Below are 20603 nucleotides of genomic sequence, written 5' to 3'. Positions count from 1 at the left end.
CTTTACCTGATTTTTGTTTATCATGTTTTTTAAAAGTAGATTTCTTTTTATCATAAAAATCATTGGATTTAACAAAATGGGTTCTGTATCTTTTATGTTTTTTATGGGAATATCTTTTGTAAACCTTATCATGTTTACTTTTCTCTTTTTGCTTGGAAGGAGAAATATGAGGTAAACCATATTGTTCACAGAAATTACCCATTTCATATTTAGCTTTTTTTTATCTTTTAATTGTTGTTTTAACCATTTTTCATCTTTGCACATATTAATTCCAAGTTTTTTAATAGTGCTGAAAATATCACCATAAGTTAAATTATCAAAATCAAGAGAATCATTTTTACTAATTAATTCATTTTTTACCTTATGAGCAAAGATAGGAGGTAGACCATCAATAAACCTCTCTTTCCAATAAGGCTTCGTAGAGTCTTTTCTGAGCATGATTCTGGAAATAAACACATCTTGGTACCATCTGTAATCAGACATAGTAAGACATCTCAAATTATTCAAATAATCAGAAATTCGAGACAAAATATTAGATGGAGTGCCAACCATAGACATGTGAGCAATTTTGTTAATAGTTTCTTGTTCAGACAAACCATCAATATTCCACTCATAAAGTTTTTCAGCAGAAACAGAAAATTGTGTTTGAAAAGATCTTTCTTCAAACTGTAAATCAAAAGGAGTAGGTTTAGAATACCAGTTTTTTGTAAAAGACGTAGGATTGGGTTTTTCAACAAATCTTTTAATTTCAGGTAAACTTAAACCATCATCAAATGCATTTTTTAAAGAATCAGAAGATAATGAGTCAGAACTTGTGTCTTCTTCATAAACAATTTCTTTCTCATTTCTTGAAATAGCACAAGCAGTACTTCTAGAAGTAGAAGTTTGCTCAGTTTTAACTTTTAAATTGGCAAGCATTTTTTCAATTTTTTCAACAGTTGATCCTTGGGAGGCAACTAAATCAAAAGTCTTAGTCTGAGAAGTTTTAAAATTAATTTTTTCTCTTTGACTAGGTAAATCAATCAAAGGTTTCTCAGGTTTTGAAACAGCAGTTTTTTCAACAATTTTTTCTTCAATACGGTCAAGCTGTTGACCAATAATATGCAAAGATTCATTAGCAAAATTGTTTTGTTCAATAATGGCAAAAACAGGAGTTTTATCATCAGCAATTTTGAAAGGGGAGGCTTTCACCTCAATGCTTTCTTTATCATTTTGACAAGTGATCAAAACAATTTCAATGGGTGGATGACTATATCTAACAATGGTTTTATCTTGTTTAACAAAATTGGATTTTCTTATTACGTTCAAGTAATTAGTATGAACTTAATTTCTTGAAATATAATAATTCTCAAGATAATCAAAAAAACAAAATATGTTGTTTTAACAAATTCATTTTTTCTCTCCATTTCCTTTTGATTCTGTCTTTTTCAGACTGAGTAAAAGTACTTTGGTAATACTTTCTTTTATCACGGTTTGCTTTAGAGAAAAATTCATCATGCAAAGCAACCATATCAATTTCAAAATCTTTTATTTCAAAATCCATATCCATCAAATTTGTCACTCTTAATTGATTATAGTGAATAGGGGTCTCAATAGGTGGAAAATTAAACCCAGAAGGAGTTTCAGATTTAGCATCCTCTTCTTCTTTGTTAACATCAGAAGGAAGTTCAGTTTTTGTTGAATAATAAGCATTGCTAACTTGGGAATTGTCGCTAGCAACTTCTTTTAGCTTCAAATCAGTTTTTTCAAAATTCTTTTTTAGAAAATCATCAATTTCTGAATCTCTTTTAACAAAACTTTCAGATCCAACAAAGGAATGTCTTCCTTCGTTGATTCTTAAAGGTTTGTTTTTTGCAAAACATTTGGTATCAAAAAATATTTTAACAGTACCATTAGCATATTGAGCAATATTGGTAAGATCAAGTTCATCAAAAATAGGTTTAACAAGTGGTGCTACTTGTTCCAAAGTCCATTCTTTGGGAAGAGAAATATCTTGCCATTGAATCATTTTAGGGACTTGGATCTTAGCATCAAGGGTGGAACATTGAATCAACATGGTTTTTCCAATAGGATCACGTCCTCTAGAACGAGGAGTTAGCTGAGAATCAAGCAATCTATAAAAAATTCGGTAAATAAGAGTAAAAGGTCTACTACCATCATCCATATCATAACCAGACGTCAATATATTCAAAGTCAAAGCTTTAATAATATTAGGATCATCCAAAGCAAGAGCAAGATCAGGATAACAATCAAAGTAAACAGGACCATCATACAAAGAAGCAGTAATCATGCCAAGAATGCTATCATTAAATTTCTTAAATCTAGCATCACGTAAACACATAAACACAGAAGCATCAATTCCTTTTCTGGTTAAAGGTTTAACAGCCACTTGAACCAAACCAATGTGTAAATATTTAAGATGTTTCTTAGTTAAAAATTCATTAATATTTTTCTTGGAAAATAAACAGCATTTTTCATGAGTTTTAGAAATAGTAAAAGTTTGTTCAACAGTTCTAGCTCTATATTCAGAAAAAATACTTTTTTCAAACCAATTAAGATCGTAAACAGTTTTAGTAGAAATCTTAGGGATATTCCATTTTCTAAATTCTGGGTACTCACTTTCTCCAACAGTGAGGTCTTCTTCATTCACAATATCAGGAAGACAACCAGTCCTAGAACTAACAAAGGAGTCGGATCTCCACATTCTATCTGAAGCTATCTTAGTTATAACACTCAATTATCATGTTTTTCTCACAACCGTTGCATTTCGTAACACATACCGTAACCAACCATTTTCCTTTCATGCCCTCACGCTCTCCTAGCTTGAAAGTCTTAGCTTAAGCAAGCTTTGACAGTTGTTTATCGCTCGTATGACTTCAAGACTTGCTGATTGAAACGTCGCTACCTCATGGCTTGGTATATGAAATATCTTGCGACTTGCAATGGGCCATTTAGCTATAGCCTTTAGCTATTTGGTGAAGAATTCATTTTGTGGTAACACCAAAAAATATTCAACTGCGAAAGGATGCACATAGCAGCATTTATATTTGCCCCAAAACGAGTCAATCACCAATGACGGCTCCCATATGCTCAATGCATGAGGGGTTCTTCGGTTGAAATGGAAGTTTAGAACTTCGCTTTGTTCATTATTGGACGGAGCTTTCCTTCCCTTAACAGTCGAACGTACGGCTCACCATTTTTACATTTTCAACTATTAGGCTTACTTAGGAATTTTCCTTGCAAGAGTTGAGTGACAAGAAAATTTTTCTTGAGGATGGCAACATTGGCACTTCCCTCTTCAAGCTTAATCTTGAATTTAAGAATTATTAAAGCGTTGGTATGGCTTGGAATGCATGCGCTTGGCACGACATGAGATAAATGAATGTGTTATGGCTTAGCTTGCGCGGATTGAGCATGATTTTGGATGTGTGAGCTTGTCATGGCTTAGAGTGCATGAACATGTCACGGCTTTGATGAGAGAAAATCGAGTCTGGCTTTCCTTCTTCGTTGGATGCACCGAAAAGGTTCTCACTTTGTCCCCTAGTGTAGTTATGATTTATATTAGTAAACGATAGTCATGGCTAAGCATTAGCACAAACAACTTATAGAGAATATTTTGATAAAAAAACTTGAAGGATTTAAATGGTTTAAGCGATATATAATAAAGATGAATTGGTAAAGAGAAAGCTTAAGAGTATTAGCTTAAGCGTGCTTTGACAATAGCATATCGCTTGTATGACTTCAAGACTTGGTTTATGAAATGTCGCTACTTGAAGACTTGGTGTGTCGAATATCTAGCGACTTGCGGTGGGCTTAGCTATGACCTTGAGAAATTTGACGAAGACTTTATTTAGTAGTGACGCAAAAAATATTCAGCTCCGAAGGGTTGCACACAGCATCAACTATACTCATCCCAAAATGAGTCAATCACCCGCAACAACCCCCATATGCTTGCCGCTAATTCAACAACAATACAACTCAACAATAAAGGACACATGTGTTGAGAAGATGTTGAGGATGTGCTTTTAGCCATTGTCATTGGGGTTCTTGGTTTGAAATTGATGTTAAGAGCTTTGCATTGTTGATTATTAGTCAAAGCCGTCATTCCCTTCGCGGTTGGACTTGTGGCTCACCATTTTTGCATTTTCAAGCTACAAGAAATTTTTTTCACAAATATCATGTAAAGCAAGAGATATAGGATGATTCATCCATAAGAATAATAGCTTAAAAATATATATATATATAGATGAGTGGAAGAAATTTTTTCCCTCGAATAAGAAAGTTGGTTCTCCCTCCATCCTTCACTTCTTGGATGGCTTCCGGAGGTTGGAGCAATTTATTCACATGATTTGAAGCACCTCCAAGAGCTCAAAAAGCTAAGGATAGAGCTTTTTTTTAGCTCCACTTCACCATGCTCTTCTTGCACAGCAAAGCATCATACGGTTTCTCATGGAACGACAAGTTGGTGTGAGAAACACCATCTTTTTTTGCTGGTTTGGCATCTTCGTATACATGACTTCTCTTGTTTCAGCTGCTTGACTCCCCAACGGAGTTGCCAAAATGTCAGGGACGTTTTGCAACAAGGGCCAAAAATGTGAGAATGACCCAAATCTCCCCTTGGGTTCTTTAGAAGTGTTTATTGTGGAGAATCAAGCCCAAAATTCCAAATGTGTACTGAACAAAAGGCTAATGGTGCTTTTACAAGAGAGAATCAAAATACTAATAATAAAAGTGTAGAAAAAGTATAAAAACATAACAGGTCTGAAACTTCGACCCACAGTCACCAAGAAGAGGAAAATGAGAGAGATTATGAGGAAGAGAGGGAAGGTTCCCCTGTATCCATATTTCCACCCTTAAGGTTCAGAATTGTGAGAATGTTTCTTGGCTCAATGGGTTTTTGCTCTCTCAAGTTTCAACTCTATGAGGAAAACGTGGTTCAACAAGTCTGAAATTTCGACCCACAGTCACCGAGAAGAGGAAATTGAGAGAGGTTGTGAGGAAGAGAGGGAAGGTTCCCCTGTACCCATATTTCCACCCCTAAGATTCAGAATTGTGAGATTGTTGACTAAATGAATGGGTTTTTGCTCTGAAGTTTCAGGTCTCTAAGTAGAACGTCGTTAGTTCCTTTTTGAGCTGAAGAGAGAACTTTATATGGAATTTGGAGTATTGCTAATGACTGGTTTTTAAGTAGTGGAAGAAGTTTTTATCCCCCATGATACTAATTTGGCGTTTTGGCTTGGGTTGCTTTTGTTTAGGGAAGAGTTTAGCATGCTTTTAGCATAATTTTGGAAATAAAGTGGCTAACTCCATTAGCTATTGTTTCCTTGTCATTGTAGGCTTTTGATAGCTGCATTTGGTGGCTACAATAGGCTAGCTAATTAGTTTAGGGTCAGCTGTGTTTTGGTGTGGAAAATGGAGCTGGGCTAAAAATTAGGGGCACAGTCACCCAGAGCATAAAAATTCTTTTGAGGTGAAAATTTTGGGTACAAGACCTCCATGAGCCTGAGATACTACCAGTGTCCCTTGCCCACTTGGTAGCATGCATAGGTTGAGCTCATGCAAAAGGTCCGAAAGGAACCAACCCATATCCTCCAAACCACACTCCCTCAGTTCCCTCAATATGTTACATAAGCTTGGGTCATGCTTAAAAGAATAAAAAATAATATAATACTTGAATAGGGCCCATAAAGAAGTCGGACTTGGTTGAATCGGGCCTATAGAAAATGTGTCGCGAAAATGGGTATCAACATCCTCATAAGTGATGAGTCATGATACCCTTATTTCTGGCATAGGACTAGGATTCGTGACACATGCTAGAGTAAACGTTTTCATGTTTACAATAACCACATTTTTAATTAGTCATACTCTTATGCAGTTGACAACATTCAAACCTTAGGGACGCTAGAAAATGTGATTCAAACAAGAATACATGAAATGGTTAAAGTACCAATAACCTTGCATAATCCTTTTGTAGGTCTGGCCAACATCATTGCCATGTAACACACAGTAGGACATAACCACAACATTATGCTAACCTAAGTATTGCTAATAAAATTTGTTCTCTTATACACAGCCTTCTTTTGAGCATGCTTTCCTTCCGTTCATTCTTTCATTTTTAAAGTTCTGGTCATATTAGTCAGACTAAGAGCAATTGCATCAGTTGGTATATAAGTGTGTATAATAAAAGAAATGCTCAAATTTACACATTTTTTATCAAAAACAGCCCACATCAGCTCGTGCATAACTGTCTATATTTTACATGCTCCTTCAAATTGCTACAGTACCGTGTAAATTTACACGGGTACTGTAGCATGTGTATTTTATTTTTTTATAATTTTTTCTCTCTCCTCCTACTAACTCTCACCTCTCTCTCTCTCTCTCTCTCTCTCTCTCTCTCTCTCTCTCTCTCGACACAGCACAACTTTCTTTCTTTCATCTCATCCATTTTTCTTCCTCTAGCCGCCGATCGCCATCGCCGCCGATAAGAACAAGATCGAGCAAGCCGAGTCGCCGGATGGCCATCGCGAGGAGGTGGCGGTGCTGCGAGGCGTTGATCTTGCTCCGATTGGGTGGGAGATGAATGGGTTTGGGTATGGGTGAGGCTCGACGAAGTGAGCTCAACGGAGAAGACGTAGTGAGGGAGACGCAGTGAGGAAGACGGAGAAGACGCAGTGAGGCTCGACGGAGAAGACACTCGCCAGAGAAGACGCGGTGAGGCTCGACGGAGAAGACGCTCACCGGAGAAAACGCGGTGAGGCTCGATGGAGAAAACGCAGTGATGCTCGACGGAGAAGACGATTGCCGGAGAAGACGATCGCCGGAGAAGACGCAGTGAGCTCAACGAAGAAAACGCAGTGGGGAGGAAAAGAAATAATAAAAAAATGTAAAAGAAAGAATATTTTATTAAATAAATGTGTAGAATAGATAAACTAATGTGAGTGTCTTGTAAAAGTGAAGATGTAAAATAGAAAAAGTAGGTTTTTTCGTGTAAAATAGACAAATTATGAACGAGCTGATGTGGTTGCTCTAATGCAAACTGAATATCTCCCCAAACACAAGAATAATGGGGCCAGCCAAGATTCCTACCACACGCCAAAAAGAAAAATGCAGAGACCGAGAGAATATAAAATCTAACCAACCATAAGTCAAGGAACATGATGTCTTACAGTCTAAGATCAAAGTTCCTCCTGATTGTAACAAAAGGCTGCAAAATCTAAAACCCTATTCTACCATGGGTACAACTTGATTCCCCTACATACAATGAAATCTAGCATCAGTAGCACTAAAATTACAGTCATCCAAGGAATCCAAAAGCTCAAAAACAAAAGGTGGAAGGGGTGTTACAAAAGGACCAATTGCAATAGAAATATATTCAGCAGCTCACTTGATTAACCTTTCCATTTCCAATCACCTCCCCAACTTTCTCTTTCATTACTACCTCCGTGATTCCGTTGGGATTGTCTTGCTTTGCTCCCCCATTTGCTTCCACAGTCACAGTATCTGGCCCATCTTGTTTCTTGTCACTTGTACCATTAGCTTCTTCAGACGGCATTTCATCTGCTGCTGCAGCTGCAACATCTTGCTGTTTGACTTTCTCCTCAGCTTGGGTTTTAGCAGCTTCAGAAACTTTAGAAAAAGCATGAACATTCATGCTTTCCTCCTCATCAATCTCACTTTTCTCATCTTCACTTTCATTCTCCACTACAGTTTCATTGGGAACATCGTTCTCCCCAGCTTCCTCTGCATATTGCATTTTAATTTCCCTTGGGCCTTCATTTTTTCCAGTAGCAGCTTCCACTTCTTTGTTGTCCTTTGAACCTGAAGATCGGCCACGTTTATTTGGGGGTTCACTCTCTGATGGCGGAGTTGCCTTGGCCTTCTCACTGATCCTCGCAGATCTCCTAGGGGTCTCACCAGTACCCCAATTAAACTCTGATATTGCAGGATTACCAGGGTGTGATTTTAGGTATTGCTCCAGTTGTTTCTTGCTATGGAATTCCTCCCCAGTAGGAGCAATGAAAACAATTTCATTCTTCTTCTGTGTACCTTCTTTCTTAGGAAAGAACTGCAGATGAACAGAAAGCAGAGATGTATGTTAAAGAGTCATACAACACAATTTATGAGCTACAAACATGATTAATAGTACTTGTCCTGAATACTTCCCAGAAATGTGAATACAGTATTGTTATTAATTATGTTATGTTAATTATGTTATGTCTCAGTTGTAATTCAGCATAAAGTAGAATCATGTAAAAACATATACTAAACTGATAAGAGGGGGAAGAGGGGGAAAAAAAGTATATTGAAACATGTTAAATGTGCTCTCAGCAGTTCGTGTAGTTATTATTCTTGTAAAGCTATCTGTATATAATTCTATTGCACTATCCTTAGTGTACCATTTTTATTTTTCTGTGTCACAAGATGAAATCACCTACAGGTTGCATTAGGAATGAAAACAATAAAATTATATCATAATATGGAAATCACCATCATAATATCTTAAGATACCAACATGCATTTCTGGATGGAATCTGATATGCAATGACCTACTGTAGTCAGAGTCAAACATGAATTAATAAAAGAACAAACACATCAGAATCAAGTAATCTCATGCATCTACTTCTAGTTAGCAAAGAAATTCACGTTGATACCAACAACTCAATTCGAATATCTTAATCAACTCATGCAACATGATTCTCAATTCTAAACCAGAATCGTCAATTGACTGGATCAACTACAATACATGCATATAACAATTCATTAAATAATCTGCTTACATATAATGTTTGTCTATTTATATTTTATCATACACCCATCATTTTCTGTATTAATTTATATATATATATATATATATATAGTTCATTCTTTTGGACATGTTTGACTAAATATATTGCATGCTAATTTTATCACATAAAACTTGAAAACAATAGAAGCCAAAAAAAATTTTGACATGAGAATATTAACTAAAGACTCAATCTACTTAAACCCACTTTTACAAGCAGAACAGCCATGTCCCAATGTCATTGACAGACTAACTTATTGAAGCTTCAACTTACTAAATGAACCTAGAACACTTCTAAAATAAAGATCAGGCAACATTCTCCTGGCTTAAAACCACAACCATTGTAAGATTATTATCATTTCGACAGGAAAATGAGCAAGTTATGAAACATGTCTAATCTAATTCACAAGAGAACATTAAACATTGGACCAACTTAAATTGGTTTGTTAGACCACGAGTTTTCAGGGAATATTTGCCAATCTTAACCCTGGAGATTCTCCATTTACTTAAATTATATGTGTGTTGCAAGTCTGGCAAGAGTAAAAGACATCCACCCCACTATAATTGACTTTTGAAGTCGGACAAAAAGGATTTTTCCAGAATAGATTTATGCCCGAGTCTTTTCTCTATTGATCGGCAACAAACTTTAACTTGACCATCTTAAACCAGGTAAACATACCATTCTACACATTGCAGATAAGCCGCCAACTTATTCTTTGACTAAGGCCCACCATCTCTATATTCTAAAGAGTCCACAAGTTATATCAGACAACTCTGTCCACAATTCCAACAAGAGTTCTAGCACCAACTACTGGAGTGCCCTTAAAATTTTTAAAATCAATGGAACATTGAAACAATGCAGAGCAAGCTAAAAAATGATGGTGAAGCGATTTGATAAAGAACTACTGTTCATACAGAGTTGCCCTTTAATTTCTCAGAAATCAATAGAGCACATACATCAAGTCAATTGCCTTGACATACCAAGGGGGCAAACATCATTGCAAAGGCAGAGTAGAATGAAAACAAGAAGTCAACAATCAGAACACCATCTAAAATTTTTTTTACTCTTATAAGTAAAAAACACATCAACAGTTAACAAATTCAGGGGTTTTATGGCCTGATTGGAACAGTTTTGCTTTTCTAATTGTCTTGAAAAAATAAAAAATAAAAAACAAGAACAGGAACAAGAAGAAGAACACACAAAAACAAAAAGCCCTACCTTTTGAGAATAAGAACGACAAACTGACTTCTATTGTTTCAGTCATTAAAATGTGTTTGGACAGATCCAAACTATTAAACTTTAGTAAAAACAAAAGGTACAAACTCGGAAAAACAAGTGATATTAACCAACATTAAAACTTTTTTGAAAATAAATAGTAAACAACTTGGAAAAACAAGTGAAATTAACAAACATTAATATTTACTGGTTTTATCCTTGTTCTAAAGCTAACATGCTTGAAAAAAAAAAAGTGAAATTAAGATAATTGCTACCCAGAAAAATTGTGAGAAATAATATTATGAGCAGTGTCCTCAACCAATATTATAGCAGTACCACAGGGAACAACATCAACCTTCTTTAAACGCTATCTACTGTGAACAATGCAACTTCCACAATTAAGCAGTCTTAGATGGCTCACACTTGAGAAACAAGAGCAATCAAAAGAGTCAACAGTGTTACCAAATATTCTAAGGTGAGCCAAAAAGAATATTTTCATTTAGTTTTATGTGCACAGGTAAAAAAGAATTCATTGCACCTTATTGTACAGTCTCCATATCCTCAATATATGCAAAAATTGCATGTGGTTACTAAAATTTATTTGGAATAAGTAAATCCATTAATCCAAAGAATCAAGAGTAAAAAGTTGTACAAATTCCAGCTAAAGAAATATAAGAACCGGTGCAGCTGGAACACATATAAATTCGCATCCATATATCATAAAGCATTCAAGGCATGCAGAATAAAGCATATTTTGGCCTTGAGGAAAACACAATTCTAGTGCTTTGATTTTAAATTATGACATCACCAAGCAGAAGAGCAAAGCTGGGCATAGGTTTTTCACTTCAAATCATGGTAATAGAGTCTAGAATGAATTTAATACTGGTCGACTAATCAGAAGCCAAGTTAAAATTTGAGGATCACAGCAAATCATGCTGAGCAGCATACTACTATTTCTTCCTACATGATCATCTTGCATAAATGTAGTACATCTTGATATTAATATTCCACCAACAGTTACACAGACCTAAATTGATTTTAACAGAGAACTCTAGCCAGTAATTTATTTTTTACTATAAGAAGTTCTATAAATGCATATAGTGTCATAAGCAGAGGCAATGATACTTTCATCCTTCCTCATTCAAGTTGTGCATAGCAAACAAATATTCATGTTTGTACGATAATCACAGCATTTTTAAGTACATAATTGCATGTCCTTATAAAAACAACTACTAATTACCCCCAAATTAGATTTCTATTTCCCTCAATTAGGTTTTTTTTTTCTCCTCGTACCCCATAGCTTGATTACCACATAAAAATACACATATCATCACCCACAATAGCAGCAGAGTTCACAAAGGATCTAGGTAAAAAATCCCAACACCAACATTAGGGAAATGAAGACATTGCTTAAGCCAAAAGGAGACTCTCACAAAATCAAATCAGACAACGTCATAGCTGATTTGATTTCTAAATGGAGGCAGATATTAAACAAACCAAGACTGCCCCTCCGTCAGGGGAATATGATGATTGAATAAAAACCTCTTCACATTTTCTTTTCCTCTTAAGTCCCATTTTTTATTGCAATGCAAAATCAGAAACCAAATAAATGTATTATTGTCCCCTTCTGTCAAGGTAATATAATCATTGAATAACAAAATACATTTACTAGTAAACCTGAGAAAGGAGCAAACTTTATGCATCACTAAAAAATTATAAATAAATAAAAAAAAAGTACTTTACAAAAAAACCCCAAACACAAAATCACTCCCATAATACAAAATTCATCCACAAAACCTAACTTACCAAGAAAAAGAATAAAAATAAAAATGACTCATAGTAAGAACCAAATTCCAGCACGTAACTTTACCAACAAGCAAAATCCCACCACATTTAAAAGAACACTAATTTCAGCCAAAAAAAGAACACTGTTTCTTTCATATTTTATATAAAAAACAGAACTAATTTGAAACAAGCAAACCCAGATGCAAAGATTTTACCAACAGCCATAAAAGAACATATATTCAACAACAAAAAAAAAAACTCTCTTTTTTATATATAAAAACAAAACACTATTCTGAAACAAGCAAAACCCAGATGCCAAAATTTGACCAACAACCATAAAAGAACATAGACTTCAAGAAAGCTCAAAACTTCAGTAACAAAAGTACAAAATTTTATATGTAGAGAGAGACCAGTTTCTTCCAAGCTGGAGGAGCCGAAAGTTCCACTGAAACAACCTCCTCTTGGGCTCCACTTTGTGCTTCCTTCTCCATTGTTCACCTGCAAAACAAAACACTCTCTCAAACCAGACCAAACCCTTCACCTGTTTCTCTCTTCTCTTTTGTTGTTTTTGTGTTTGTGGTGAGAACGAAGTGTAACAAAAATCGTTGGGAGTGTGTTATTACTTTATAAGAATTCTTACAGATATGTAGCTCTCTCTTTCTCTCTCACAAACCGTCACCTACTATAATGAAGGAAGGGATAATTTTACCTTCGATGGAATGAAGATTATGGTAGATTTTTAACTTTCAAAGTTTCTCAACCCGTCTCAAACGAAGTTGGATGTTTGGATCATTTTTAAAGCTGATTTTTTCGCCTCGTAATTACCACTTTTGTAATTTTATTTCATATAAGGATATAGAAATTTTTTTTTTGTTTTATTTGAGTTTTAACGGAATTTTCGGTTCCAAAATTTAATGTCAGCACGTGTCAAATTTGCTTAATATGGAATTTAGATTTTGAAGATTTTAAAATATATCCCAAGACCACATCAGGTCCACAAATGTGGGGATATTGCTCCCACGCTCTTTCCTACCGCGTGAATATTCTTTTCTTATGCTAGTGTTTAAAAAATTTTTTTATTTTTTGTTAAGATTTAAGAGTGTATTTGGCATGAATTATTTTTGCCAATTTATTCTATTATTTTATTTATTTTTGCTACTATTTATGGATTTCACTGCACTTTTTGATACTGGGTCTCACAATACTATTTCAGTTAATTTTCACATTTATCTACAATACTTTCAGCAAAAAGTTTTCAATTTTTGCAAAATAAACGGATCTCAAACAAGTAACTTTTACCTTTGTGATATTTTGACTTTTTGAGAATAGGGATTTTTATAGATATTTATCTATACTTTTATACTATATATAAGAGGATTCCTCTTTTCTAACTAGACTTTTATGTGGTTTAAAATATCCTCATTAATGAAGGGTAACTTCATTTAAAAATATAGTCATAAATGTCAAATAACAAATTTAATTTTAAATTTAAAAAGAGAACTCTTAAAATTTAAGATTTTTTCTCTTCATATTCAATAAAGAAATCATTCTCAAAAAAAATATTCAATAAAGAAATTACAATTACTATTTATCTCTAAAATTTATCCTTTTTTTGTTTGAAAAATAAAATATATATATTTCTAAATTATAATAAATACAAATTATTAATATTTACAAAAAATAAATAAAAGAGCCTCTGAGCATGCGCATGATAATTACTGTAATTATCAAGTTACAATACAATCAATTGTTTTTGTGTGTTCAACCCCAATTGAGCTAACTGTACCCAATATTTGAAAATTGGTTGGTAGCTTGGAAAGGATATCAATTACACTTTGTTTATTTTAATGGAAAACGTTATGCGAAGATAGTGTTTTGTGTTTTTGAGTGTTTGGTACTATCAAAAAACTATCTTTAATCAACAGAAAAAGTATAACTTATTTCTAGAGATTTTTTTCATTAAATTTTTTTGAAAAACAAGTCTATCTCACAACAAATTAAATAAGAAAAGTTAGGAGATTATTTTTCAACTCATTCAAGGTTGCTACCAGACATAAGAAAATGAGATAATTTTATGAAAAATACTTTTTAGAAAATTACTCATTTTCTAGAAAATATTATCAACGAAACAAACAAAATGTTACTTTGATAAAAAAAAAAATTACAATTTCAAATGAACTAATTAGCTGGGTTAAAATCTTTGATCAAAGACTAGGAAAATGTTTGTGCATAATAAAGAATGGAAACAAATTATTTTAATTCTTTTTATTATCTATAGTTTGAAATTCGGGAATTTGAATTCATAAGTGTTTTTTTTTTAATGGAACCTAAGTATTCCTATTGAGAACAAAAAGATGTATCGGTTGAGTTACAAGACTATTGACACAAATTATTTTAGCTGAATTGTCTTAATAGGTTGCCAAGGAAAATAAAATAGGGCAAATTACACTTTCTTTCCTTTGGTTTGGGAGGATCACACTCACCCCCAAACCTAAAAGTAAAAAACACTCTTTCAGCTAATATTAGTGACGAAATATTCCAAAATTTAAAGGGTTGTTTGGTAAGAATATTTAAATATAGTTTTTTATTTTGCAATCCATAAAATGGTGAGTCCCACACTTGAATTTATTATTTGGCTAATAATTTTCAAATACAGTTTTCAAAAAACTGTATCCTATTTTTCTCAATTAAAAATAGGATTTTGAAAATAGCTTAGGGGGTGTTTTCAGGATACAGAAAATGTTTTTAATGACATAGTTGTAGATAAATTAAAAAAAATGGACCCCACATATTTTTCTAAACTCTTTTATCTCTTAAATTTAGGAGTTTATCTTTATCACGAAAAAGAATTCTCACACTTCAACTTTGAAACTTATCTTTAAAAAATTAAAACAACACGATGAGCTATATTCTCTTATCATTATCCACAAAATTGTAATCTACAGATTCTATACGTTACCTTTTGTAAATATTTTTAAAAAAATTTACTTTTTGCAAACAGAGGCCTACGTAAGGATTTGAACTGCGTACACATGCTTATGGCATACATGTGTAGGATTGTTCAAAAACCCTAACCTAGAAACACAAAACAAAAAAACAAAGGATAAAAGAAAAACATAAATCTAACAACCTAGCATGCTTATAAACGCCAAACAAGCATAAAACTAGACTAAACGATCATATATAAACATAAACTAGATAAGGAAAACAGATTAAAAAGACAAAAGAAAGACAAAAAAGAAAAGAAAGCTAGAAAAAATACCTTAAAGCAAAAAGCTCCTCAGTTTGATTTTTTACTGTTCCCATCAGTCAAATCTATCACAATTCAAGAAAACAGTTATTAGAAACTTTAAACTCAAAGGATTGGGGCCAGAAAATGTCTCAATCAAATAAAAATGACTTGAGGGTATTTTGTGAAAAACTCCCTTTTGATTCATTATTTTCTAGTGAATCTTAAGTTTTTTTAGTGAGATTTCTGTGTGTTTTGAAAATTTACCATGTAAGGCTTTATATAGTGGAAAAAATGGAGTTTGGAACGGCTCCAAGATGATATGGGATTCATTCCAAACTTCAACCATTATTGCAAAAAACTTGCTTTTTTTATATTTCTAAAACTCTAGCTGCGTACGCAAGAGTGTGTCTGCGTACGCATGCTTTGGACCACGTATGTAGGCCGCATCCCACGTATGTGGGCCGACGGCCACTTTGGCCTTTTATTTCCAAAAATAGATTGTTGCTCATTTAAAAGGTTATATTTTCCATTTTAACACTCCTCAAGTCAATTTAATACCTAATTGGGCTCTAAACTAGCCTTGGGCCTTGGAGTTTAAGCATCATTGGGGAACGGAAGCTCGACTAATAAAGGGTACAAAATACGGTGTCTACAAGAGTCAATTTGGTTGATTGGTGAACAAACTTATGAAAGCTGGCCTGTTTGGATGATAAGTGAGTGATATCTCATCACTCATCATTTATAACTCAAAACTCATCACTCTGTAACTCATTTTTATAACTTGAAAATCCCCATAATCCATCTCAACTCTGTTTGGCTCTTAAATCTGGTAGTGTTTTCATTCTAAAAGCTCAAAATTTTCAACTTTTTGTGAGTCCCACGAACTAACTTGGTGCAGATTGGTATAGAACGTCTACCTATGTTTATCTCTCCCCTTAAATCGCTTTTTCTCCTCTCTTTTTTTTTCCTTCAGCCTCCCCCAATACCAAAACAACAGAACAAACCCTTCTCCATCGCATCCATCCTCTTCCATTCATCAAACCCAAACTCCTTCCTCCACCTTCTTCTACACTGCTATGCTTCTTGGCCAGATTGGTGTGCACTGGGCATCCTCTTCTCGATCAAATTGGTGGTAACACCCTTCGTCAATCACAACTTCTTAGATCAGAGAGACACACTCAACCTCCAACACTGTTTCCAGGTAAGGTCTATTTACTAAATGCTGAATGGACTGTTGAGTGGAATCCAACAAGAAGATGGTACCAAGGTGTTTAGTGGAGAAAAATCCAAATGTATCATGTACAATTAAGTCAAGGAAGGGATGGAATTATGGAAAATAAGTGAAAACCATTTTTCACATTGATAATTTTTGAAAACTTCTTTCTCCTAAGCTAGCTTTTCTCATGATATTGATGTTGGGAAGAGAAGATGAAGCAAGTAAAGGAAGAGTACGGAAAGGTTGTGCTTGGGAAGAGAAGATGAAGAAAGTAAAGGGAGAGTGTTGAATGAAATGGGTTTGGTCTAGTATGAAAGAGAGCCGTCGGGGGAGTAAAATCTAACCACTAAAATGACTATACACTGACCGTGGGGCCTATAACTTGAGTGAAATTACAATTTTGCCATTATAACTCTATTTTCATAACTCAAAATAACTAAAACTTGTTTCCATTTTCAATCACTCATTACTCACTTTGGTGAGAATTGAGTGATGAAAAGAAATTCAGAAAACCCTGTTGACATCCTATTTTGCAACTCGCATTTAACCTCACATGGAGGGTAAAAGGGTAATTTCACCTTGGGAATATGCATCTTAATTCTGGCCATTAGATCCTTAATAGTATTTCACCAAAATGATCTTGATATTGTAACGATCAAATCAACTGGTTATAAGCTCTAATCGGACCATCAGATTGAATGTTATCATCAAATCAAGTTTTAATGGTCGAGATACACTATCACAAATTAAGTTCGACTATATGTGATTATGAACAATTGATTCCAATTGGTTATAATTATAATCAATTTGGGATTAATGATGTGTCATAATTTAATTGGCTAAGACTACATTTTATGGTAGAGTTGCACACACTTAATTAATTAGATAGTCAAACATTAATTATTCAATGAGTAATTTGTGCGATTATCTTTTAATTATGGTAAATTTGGAACTAATTAAGTCTGAAATGGGAGTGATTGGAGCCTATTAATGTTAATTGGAAACTAATTTGGGATCTATTAATATTAACTGTGCTGAAATTATTTTCTAACAAATGACCTCTACTCGGCATTTCATTGATATCTCTCAAAATATTTTGAATCTATATAATTTTTCCATAAACTAGACATCCGGGGCTTCAATTTGAGCATAAGAACGAGACAATTTCGATCAGAATTGAGTAAGATATGATTTTTTGAAGTTGACTTTACTAGCTGTTATAGTAGCTACGGAAAAGCCGAATTTCGCTTGCTCCTCACTCCCATCAATCTCTATATTTAATGCACCAGATTTTCCCAAATGCTAAAATAAGGTGTAGGTTCATGATTCTTTGTCAACCCTCGTTAAATGACATTCCGTTCATATTTTCTCCATCACTACTATATAAGCCATCCCTCTCCTCCATTCCAAGACACACAAAAAAACACCTCTCTTCTCAAAGTAGAGTAGTTTTGTCATATCTTGGTCTTCCTGATACTCAATGTATTAAGTGAGACTCACTCTCCCTCTCCTAATTCTTCTTTTCTCCTCCACCCTTAAGACTTCCACTAAAAGCCTCCTCCTCTATCGTATGGATCTTGCATGAAGGTATAATTCTTTTCCCTAACTTGTTTTTTATGTTGCCATAATGAGAATTTAAAATTAAAGCATAATAGCAATTATTTAAATTCTCTTGAATATGTTTGAATGTTCTTAAATGTTCTTATGTGTTCTTCATATGTTCTTGGTTGTTCATCACATGTTCACGCATAACACTAGCTTTGATCTTAAATCCACATCAAAAATATGAAAAAGATGTTTGTTTCATAATACTTTTTAAATCCTTGAATCTAGGATATCACCATCCACATACATTCACTAGAATTTATTTTTCAATCCAAATGCCATGTTTAATAAATTGAATTAGGGTTTATCACATTCACACACATTAAATTCAACATGCAAATTGATTGATAATATATTGAATGATATGATATGAATGTTGGTCACCATAGTCTAGAAGACCGATTTCACCGGACAAGGTGAGTGCCTAACACCTTCCCACCTTGTAACATAGCCTCCGAACTTAGATCAAGGGTTGATAGATTAATGTTTGTCCTTATAATTTTCAATTTCTAGATTGTAACTAGGAAACATAGTCATGTACTTTATCTTAGATTGTATCTAGGGCCAAAACCATGTAATTTCCTATGGTCAATGTAAATTCAATTTCAAGTTAACAAAATGAGGAATTTTTCAATATTGGTTTTCTTATTTATTCTAATAATTAAATAAGTGGCGACTCCATTGTAAAACCCTTAATCTAAAGAGAGAAAATATAATCAGTCGAACCTCCATTTTGAGAGGCAATAACACGATTCCACCCATTCATGTGGGTTTGGCCCAACACCTAAAAAAGGGGGCCGGAACGCGGTCTCTCGCAAACCCATCCAAACAAGCATTGCCTCCGTGGGACCCACTAATTTTGGGTGATGAGTGATGAAAATAGAGTAATGAGTGATGAAAACTACAAATCCAAACAACTCCTTATTCTTCTCTAACATTAAATTAGAAAAGCTGTTAAAAGGACAAGCATATCCTAAAGCCAATAAATTTGTGAAAAATTGCTACAAAAAATTGACTTAGATTAGACATTAGAGCCGTCAACATTACACAAAAAAAAAAAAAGGTTTAGTAAAACCTTAAACTTTTTAATGATAAATGGAGGATAATTTTGAAAATCTACTCTTAATCAAAATGTAGGTTAGTACACAATATTTTTAACATTAATTTAACAGAGTTTTTTCAAATGAATACTCTTTAGGTTTGAGGGGAGTGTAATTAGCCCAATAAAATTAAGTCACTAGTAATAATAAATACACATTTTCTAAAAATCATAATATCAAAAGTTTTGTAGCACAATGACATATCCAAGTGTTTCCCATGGAAATGACGAGGGTTCAAATCCTCCCACCCCATTGTCGTAAAATTATAATAAAACATTAAATCTTTGTTTTTAATTTCTAAAAAAATCTTATATAAGTATTTTGTAAACAAGCTTGACAATGTGTAATAATGAAAATTAAATTGATAAAATGCGTTATGCCAAAAAAAAAAATTATTGGGTAATTTTTATCTACATGTTTAGTAATTATATTTGGTGTTCTTTTTATCTATCTTCTTCTATACTATTAATAAGAGGATTTCTCTGTTTTGTCCTCAATTTTTGGCATACCAAAATATCTTCATAAAATTTTTGAAATAACATACCCTTTACTTTAATTTTTTTTCTACAAAGAAGCACAAAAGGTTAAAACTGTAATACTATCTCACGTACAAAAAAAAAAAAAACCATTATTCTCACCACCCATTTGTATTCAAATGTCTGATTCCTATCTGTATTTGTTATCTATTTGAATTTAAATACTTCAATTATCTTTATAAAAAAATACAAAATTACTTATTCCAAAAAAAAAAAAAAAAAAAACCTACTCATTCTTATCTTGAAATTTCTATGATTTTTTTTTTAAATCTTTAAAATATTCCAAAATTTTTGTTATCCAAATTCTATACAGTTATCACGAATCTTCATTCATCCACATTAACGCATATCATTTTTCTTTTGTTCAAATTTCAAATTTTTTTGCCTTAAAAAAAAAATCTCAAATTTTTTACTTATTACAATTCTTATCCCAATCAATAAATTTAAATGTTCAATTGGGTTTCAACTTCTTACGGTTCTCTATCTTATTTTTAAACATTATTTCACGTTACCTTACTTCCTTAAAAAAAAAAATACACGATTATATATATATATCACTTTTAAGTATTATAATACTAAACCAAAAAAAAAAAAAAAATGTATTGCACGCGTAAAGCACATGTGATGAGTTTAGTTTTAACAAATAAGGATGTCAGCTGTCATGTTCACATTCAAATCAAATTTCTTTTTTATAAGAACAATTATAAATTAAGCATTTTACAAGTGCTATATGTCAATCTTTTGTAAAAATTATAAGCAATGGTAACTATTTCTAAACATTTATACTTTGTTAAACAATATAACATCCAAGAAATTTGTATTTTTATAAAAAAGTATATATAGCAATCATAAGTCGTTAATCTATTTAGAACTGTGCGGAGTTGGATTGGATGGGTTGAGGGAAAAAAATTTCAACTAATTCGCCATTGGTTGGTAGAAAAAACTTCAAATAGTCATCAACCCACCAATCATGAAAAATGATGGGTTGGATAAAATTCTGGACAGTTTTTTTTAACTCAGGGGACTAGGTAGGTTAGTTTTAATTATGTATTGTATATTAAACTTTAAATTTTATTTTACCATTTATGGATAAATTTAAGAAAATGTATTTTCTCAAAATCCTATAAACCA

The 20603-nt window shown here is 33.2% G+C and overlaps 1 protein-coding gene across 2 annotated transcripts; it reads right to left on the bottom strand.

The window, feature by feature from the left end:
• Positions 1-7119: 7119 nt before the first annotated feature.
• On the bottom strand, positions 7120-12626 carry LOC142636627 (uncharacterized). 2 transcript variants are annotated; one of them, XM_075810901.1, is made up of 3 exons: positions 12493-12626; positions 12194-12281; positions 7120-8065 (listed from the first exon to the last, which is right to left on the bottom strand). In XM_075810901.1, exons 2-3 carry the CDS (start codon positions 12272-12274, stop codon positions 7373-7375), a joined length of 774 nt encoding a protein of 257 aa, XP_075667016.1. In that variant the 5' UTR covers positions 12275-12281; positions 12493-12626; the 3' UTR covers positions 7120-7372. The 2 variants fall into 2 exon arrangements, with proteins under 2 accessions (XP_075667016.1, XP_075667017.1); XM_075810902.1 differs by having other exon boundaries at positions 12424-12551.
• Between the last annotated feature and the right edge of the window lie 7977 nt (positions 12627-20603).

Source organism: Castanea sativa, chromosome 5, assembly GCF_040712315.1.
Source record: "Castanea sativa cultivar Marrone di Chiusa Pesio chromosome 5, ASM4071231v1".
Classification (NCBI taxonomy): domain Eukaryota; kingdom Viridiplantae; phylum Streptophyta; class Magnoliopsida; order Fagales; family Fagaceae; genus Castanea; species Castanea sativa.
This window is presented reverse-complemented; position numbering and strand designations above follow the sequence as displayed.

Excerpts from the sequence above, each read along its gene's own strand:
- LOC142636627 (XM_075810901.1), bottom strand. The coding sequence starts at position 12,274 with ATGGAGAAGGAAGCACAAAGTGGAGCCCAAGAGGAGGTTGTTTCAGTG. Across the intron at positions 8,066-12,193 it reads CTCCAGCTTGGAAGAAACTG|TTCTTTCCTAAGAAAGAAGG; the intron begins GTCTCTCTCTAC and ends GTTCATCTGCAG.